Here is a 7,118-nt window from a genome sequence, read left to right on the forward strand (position 1 = left end):
ATGAAACACGCACATCTTCGTCTTTAGTAGCGGGAAAAGGAATTCCCAAAAAAATTAGAAAAGTTGAAAACCCGCCATGGCGATTTAGCTCTGGTTCCGTCTCCATCTCTCGTTCACTTCCATCTCCACTTTCTCTTCCATCGATAATCTCTCTTCCATCACCCACCTCGCCGACGATGAAGGTTTCTCGTGATTGTTTGTTGTACTTACAAGCCCTAGGTCCGATTTCAACAAAAATCTCTTTCGATTAACACAATTCATTAAACCCTAGAATCGTAAAGGAAACCTAGCCCCCATAGCTTTCTTCACAGTTCACCTACTCAAAGATCCTATCGGTAATAAATCAAATTATTATGCCCCAATTGTTAATCCATCCAAGTGATTCCAACTTAGGGCAGGATGCGTCAATCCATCCCTCACCAGTGTCTTCACGTGTACATAGGCCCATCACTCGTGTAGAATTATAAAGATATGCGATTTCTGGTTTCTCTTTGGCGACTCATTGAAGATAGAGTACGCACAATCTGTGAAATTTTTTCTTTCATAATTCAAAATTTTGCAATATGTTACGATGATCGTGATTTTATTTATAATATAGGAAAATATGGTAGATCCGGCCGTTGAAGACAAGATAGTGGCGGCGACGGAGAATAGATTTGAAGAATTGCCGGTGGAACAAAAGCGCAAGCTTAATTTGGATGAGGAGGAGACAAAATCTGGTTCCGGAAGGCGCCACCTCTTTGGTCGCCGGAAACCTCTGCACGCTGCTCTCGGTTCTGGAAAAAGTAAATCTCCTCAATCTTATTTTAGTTTTAGATCAAATCATATCTTTAATCTGTTGTCGATGACAATGGAATTTCTTTTACATATGACATACGTATTTCTTGATATAAATCATGAAAATATGTAATGGACTCAATTCAGAATTTCAGATATCTTGATCGGCTTAAGTCTCTATTTTCAGCTGCTGATATTTTACTCTGGCGACAAAAGCAAATGTCTGGTGCCATTCAGGTCTCTGCAACTGTCATATGGCTTCTCTTTGAGAGGATAGGCTATCATCTTGTTCCATTTTTGTGTCACTTTCTAATACTTGCTCTTGCGATATTGTTCTTGTGGTCTAATTTTTCTTCCATCGTTAACAAGTGAGTGGCTATTTTATAATCAAGTACAAAAATCTTGTACATGAATATATGAATGCTTTTTCTTTTAATAGGTCTCCTCCAAACTTCCCTGACATTAGATTGTCACAAGAACTGTGTGATTGTGTTGCTCTCTTGCTGAAAGATCAGATCAATCAGGGGTGCTTATACTTGAGGCAAATGACTACAGGGAAGGATCTAAAGAGATTTATGAGTGTATGTATCTACCTACCCACTTTTGAGGTTCCTTATCATTAACATGGATGAATTTTATGCTACTTTTAACTACAAAAACAACTTGTGGGCATGCAGGTCATTTTTACCTTATGGATTGTCTCTATCATTGGTGGCTGGTTTGAGTTTTTGACCCTTGTATACATATGTGAGTTAATTGCTTTCACATCCTTAAGGCTGCGTTTTGTTACATAGGACTTTAATGTAATAGGTTGGACAGGATTGGATGGGATTAGATAGGCTTTCTAAGTATATTTTTGTTTTATAAGGATTACGAGGGCATTTATGTCTTTTGAATAAATAGGAGATCAGGAGTGACTCACTGTCCGAGTCCTATCCCACGACGTTTTTTTGATATGGACACCTACACTAGTCTAATACATATCAAACATATTATAAAATGCATGTCATGTCATGTCGTCATGTCTTATACTATATAGCAAACATTCTAATACTAAATAGTTGAATGAATAGATTAGATAAGAAGATTGACTCTGATTCAAATCGGTTCTTGGTTCACAATTTGATGTTGTAAAAGTAGGCTCTAGAGGCCCAGGTGATGCTACTCAATCAATTTCATATCTTCTATCCAAATATAATCATGTCGTCCTATGTTGTGACCTTTGTTGTTTAACCCACATGTCACAATACCACATTCATTAACAATGTAGTAATAATGAATCAAATTAATTTAATTAAATAAACAAATCAATTTGTTATTTGATGTTAATATCAGCAACAAATATGTTATGACAGATGCAGGAGATAAAAATCTTTAAAGTCCCACTTTCTTCTAATTCATGCTTAAGTTTTTAGGTATTGTAGAAACAAGAAGCAGTGAGCATAACATTAAAGACCAAGGGGCAGTCAAGGAACAAAGTGGATAAAGCTACTGTTAGGATTTTTCTGTGGATTTTTTCCAATGAACCATTCGGCTCTGCATACAGATTTGAAGTAACTGTGGTTTATTCCTGCTTTTGATTCCCTTTGGAATCAACCAGTCCCTTCTGATATGCAGGTAATTATTATAATATTCAAAATATCTAATTATTTCTTGTTTTGAGTCTGATTTTTTAATATAAAATTGGTTGCAACATACGTGATAGTGGATGGATTGCTTGCTGCATCTTTAGGGATATACAAACTGCCAACCAGATTCTAAGATAGACCACAACTCACTTGCATTGCCGATAGTAAGACATTTAATCTAAATAATAATATGAAATACAAATTCATTTATTGGTTTGCATATGATTATGTTATTATGTATGTGAAACTACAGCAATGGGTTTACAAAGGGTAATATAGTAATATATGTTATTTCATTTATTACCAACATTAGTTTAGAAAGGGTAATATAGTAATATATGTTATTATGTATGTGAAACTCCATCTAATTGCCCATCATACACTGTATATGTTGCCTTAACTCCACTGAAGAATGTGTACAGCTAAGCAACTTTATATCTGGTTGCAGGAACCAATCTGGAAGGTGAAATCTAGCCGATTCTTGATATGTGTTGTGGAACAAAAGATAGGGACACTTTCTTTCATATATTGTCCATGTAGTAGGGGACAGTTTGGACTTCCGGGGCCTTCCCAGCTTGAGATTGATCATGTTGAAAGACCAAAGGACGAGACTTTGGCATCTTTATTGGCGATAAACACTTGTGATCCATTTGGTGTGGAATGAATATAGATTTGTTCCTTGTGGGTGAAGCCAATCCTCACTTGCATCCGTTGTGGCAGGGGCAGACAACTTAACACTTTGGTGTTGTGTGCACTGTGCACCAATCAAATAGAAGAACAAGTCACCCATGTGGTTGCCATTTTTCTTGGAACTGATAAGGTAGGTACCTACTACATTTTTGAATAGTTATTTTGTAATGTAATGTTATGAAATGTATTTCAGGTGTTGATTTGTGTGGTTTTTGATATAATCAGGTGAATTGGGCACTTGCTATAGTAAAACATGCTGTGCATCTTGGCTGCTATGTTTGTTTTTTAAAAGAAAAGAAAAAATCTTGTTAAAATGAAATTAACAAAACTTGTTTATAAAATAGGGTGGAAGATTGAAGGAACTAGAAGTTGTATATATTTTAACTGACCAAGTTACCCCTGGAGATTTTAGCTGGTAGGTAGTCTGAGTTTCTAACCATGTATGACTGACACATTCTGCTATATACGAAAGAAAGGGTATCTTGAATAATTTCTTCTCTTTTCAGATCTTAAGTTTTTGGGTAATGACCAGAAAGAATTCCCACTATTTGAATAATAACGAGTGGACAGTAAGGGTATTTTGGGAAGGTTTTTCCTGGATTTAAGTGTATACACGGAGACAATTAATGAAAAAAAATTGTTGTGTAATGACTTGTAAGAAGTAAAAACAGGGGGTCTGACCAAGTATGACAACCTGGAGACGAGTCCCAACGATTAAAAAAATTTTGGTTGGTAATGGCGACCTTTAAGTAACTAGTCAATCACGATTCACGCACCAATATCCTATGTCTATTGCAACGGTAAAAAACCCAAATTTGGTTCTGATTCCTATTCAATTTGTGTATTTCGATTTTGATCCCTCTCTATTCTGTATAAATTGGAAAGACAGAATTTTAAAATTCTAGTATGTTTTTTTTCTAATCTTGTTGGGAGGACCTTTAGTTCAAATGTTACTAATTTAAAATTTGTTTTTGGATCTGTGTCTAGGCGTCCCTTTGATATAAGGACCTGTAATTTGAGATTGGTTCATGCCTTCCTGGGACATATGGTGGTTCACATGAACCTTTCTTAATCTTTTTCTTTATCAGTTTTTTGTTTTTTTATGGACAAGATCATTTATATTTAATGTTTATTATTATTATTATTATTATTTGCAGATATAGATTAAATTTTTTAGGATTTACATGCATGTGCCTAATGTGATTAAGTTGGCTAATGAAATGTCCAGAGACTTCAAATTGCTATATGAAAATGAGGTTCGTTTTAATTTCATACTTTCTTATTTTATTTTATTTTCATTCTGTTAAAAGATTTAGATTGGAAGGTTATTGTTAATGCAGGTAGCGACTATGTTTAGGAAGTTTCATGAACTTTGCATAAACATAAATCATATTGAAGAAATAGATAAGGAGCTTGTAAAACTTTTAACTCTAACTGAAATACCCAAAATACCTTGGGAAACTGGAATATGCATGTTATGTGGGTTTCAAAGAGTTGATACAAAAGTATTGTTATGTGATATGTGAATGCAAAGTGTCACACATACTGTCTGATTCCCCCTCTTTTTGTCTGATTCCTCCTCTTTTTGAAATCCTTGAAGGTTGCTGTTTTGTCTTACTTGTGTTCCTCATAAGGTCAATGAATCAGAAGGCAAGTGAGTAGGGTTTTCCCTCCACATGTGGCAAGCAAGTAATGTCCTATAATTCTATCAATATCTCATCTATACAAACTGGAGAAGTGAGTTGAAGAGCTGACATGGAGATTAGACTTTGAAAAGCATTTGAGGGTATATTTTTTTTATATTTCTTGTATCTAATTAGTTTGTAAATTTTTGTTGCAACTTCTATTGATTTGTTTTATCTTTCCATGTAACAATTATTTGTATGACATTAAATTTTATGCAATGGATTGTATTTTTTTTATATGATATTTTATTTTCTATTATGAGATATTAAATACAAATTTAATTTGAAAATTAGTAAATCTATAAATAATATTTTTTTAAACATTTAAAATTATGATACGCAAAAATGTGTGTCATCTTCATTTATGACATGGCCTTTCTTGACAGAGGCTTTAATGATACGCAATGCGAGTCGTAAATGCGCGTCGTAAGGTTACGACACGCAAATGCGTGTCATCTTCCTTTATGATAGGGCCTTCCTTGATACGCAATGTGTGTCGTAATTGCGCGTCGTAAATAGACGACGCGCAAAAGCGTGTCGTCTCTCGTTATGACAAGGCCTTCCTTGACACGCATTTGCGCGTCGTCTGAGCGTTTTACGACACACATTGCGCGTCGTAAAAGGCTGTTTTTCTAGTAGTGAAAGGGACATATCCTAAGGATTATCTTTGGGATAAAAAATAATGTTTAGGGGTTTCCTTAGCAATATATGTCAGTAAGGAAACCATGGAGGGGATGGAGTACACCTGCTGAACAATTAGTTCAAAAACACGTACAGGTTGCGAGGCTGCCTGCGTTCCACTCGACTGTCTAGAATAGTTCGTGGTCACCATCTACACTCCGCTAGACGACTGGATCATCTTTAAAGTCAAGTCCTCTTATCATTTATCTCATTTTTCATCTTTCATCATCTATATCATCTTTCATCTACCCATCTGTACCCAACATAATTATAGGTATAAAATACATATACAGTTTCAATCAAGTAAAACATGTATAAATTGTTCATCCAACATAGATATCAGAAACACAGATAGTAGGCACATATAGCATGAAATTTATATTAAATACTTCATATCTATGTGTAAGATGAAAGTAAATATGCATTCGCTTCTAGCAATTGTCTTTTCCTTTGACGTAATCTAGTATTATTATCACTAAGTCTTAGTCTAATATTTATTGTGACTAATTATTAGTCTAGATTCATCATTAATTCAAAGACAACTTCAAGATCTATCAAGTAAGGATCAACCAAGTAGGACAGTTGGGAGGCAGTATCATTTCGGCGTATAGTTTTTTTGAAATCCAACATGACCATTCTAAACACCTCTCCCGTAAGTAGATCAATCAGTATAACGACTTGAAATTACCGAAACATCTTGTTTATAGGTTTATAATTGCGATAATGAATTTAAACATAAGTTATACTTAAAGCACGATACACATAACTCTACTTACAGGTGGTTTAGTGAGAAACTGGATTTTGCGCAGGCAGAACTTCGTTGTTGAATCTTTTTTCTAAAAAGATTCTTTTAGCGCTTCAGTGCTCACATTTCTATACTAAAACTACAGACAAAGAAGTTGTATCATGAGGGACCGAAATGCTCAGGAATAAGAAGAAAAAGACTCTTGAATCAAGAGAATGATGCAAGAAATATGAGAGTCTAGAGCCTTATATTTATCGGAATTGAATTTTCAAAAACTACCCTTTATAGTTACTTAAACGACCTTTTAGTTATTTAAATGACCAAACGCCTCTTTATAGTACTATTTAAAATATATTTAAAGATATTTGTACTAAACTAAAGTCGAAAGTATTCAATATTAGTCTTATAATGATCGTATCGTCGATACCTTTCTAATGATATATAAATATGTATACATATTTATGATTTATACTTTATTATAATACGTAAATATGCTATTATAAATTATAACTTGTTCATGCAAACTTTGTTTATGACGTTATTTATATCCACGCGTAGCTATCGACGAGATCTACAACTTTCGTTTAGACTCCGTCGACTAATTTTGATTTTATTTTCCATCCATATTTTTATAAAATTAAATTATTTTGCCAAAACCATAACTCTCTCGTGCGGACTCCGTTTTTGGCATTTTTTTTCTCAAAATTCCTATTTTAAATTGTACTACCATTTTCTATTTGGTGACTTTAGCTTAAAGTCAATCATTTTCTTCGTAACTTTTTACGTCACAAATTCCTTGTGTGCGACTGACTTTTATATTTTATAAAAATAATATCTAATTCATATGGAGTCGGATTTCTACGAGATTTATATTTTTGGGATCGGGACGATGTATACTTATATATATATATA

The 7,118-nt window shown here is 34.0% G+C and overlaps 1 protein-coding gene across 1 annotated transcript; it reads left to right on the plus strand.

Annotated features, from left to right (window-relative positions):
• The first annotated feature begins 604 nt into the window (after positions 1–604).
• LOC145127498 (reticulon-like protein B8) lies at positions 605–4,621 on the plus strand. Its single transcript, XM_079062686.1, has 10 exons — positions 605–785; positions 965–1,145; positions 1,217–1,358; positions 1,455–1,524; positions 2,659–2,675; positions 3,076–3,225; positions 3,321–3,371; positions 3,440–3,510; positions 4,273–4,351; positions 4,436–4,621. Exons 1-10 carry the CDS (start codon positions 605–607, stop codon positions 4,619–4,621), a joined length of 1,128 nt encoding a protein of 375 aa, XP_078918812.1.
• The last annotated feature ends 2,497 nt before the right edge of the window (positions 4,622–7,118 follow it).

Source organism: Lactuca virosa, chromosome 7, assembly GCF_052849685.1.
Source record: "Lactuca virosa cultivar CGN04683 chromosome 7, Lactuca_virosa_CGN04683_v6, whole genome shotgun sequence".
Classification (NCBI taxonomy): Eukaryota; Viridiplantae; Streptophyta; class Magnoliopsida; order Asterales; family Asteraceae; genus Lactuca; species Lactuca virosa.

Bases quoted from the DNA above. Each gene is read 5' to 3' on its own strand.
- LOC145127498 (XM_079062686.1), top strand. From the start codon at position 605: ATGGTAGATCCGGCCGTTGAAGACAAGATAGTGGCGGCGACGGAGAAT. The intron at 786-964 runs GTAAATCTCCTC...CTCTATTTTCAG, and splicing joins TGCTCTCGGTTCTGGAAAAA to CTGCTGATATTTTACTCTGG. The intron at 3,372-3,439 runs GTTTGTTTTTTA...TTTATAAAATAG, and splicing joins CTGTGCATCTTGGCTGCTAT to GGTGGAAGATTGAAGGAACT.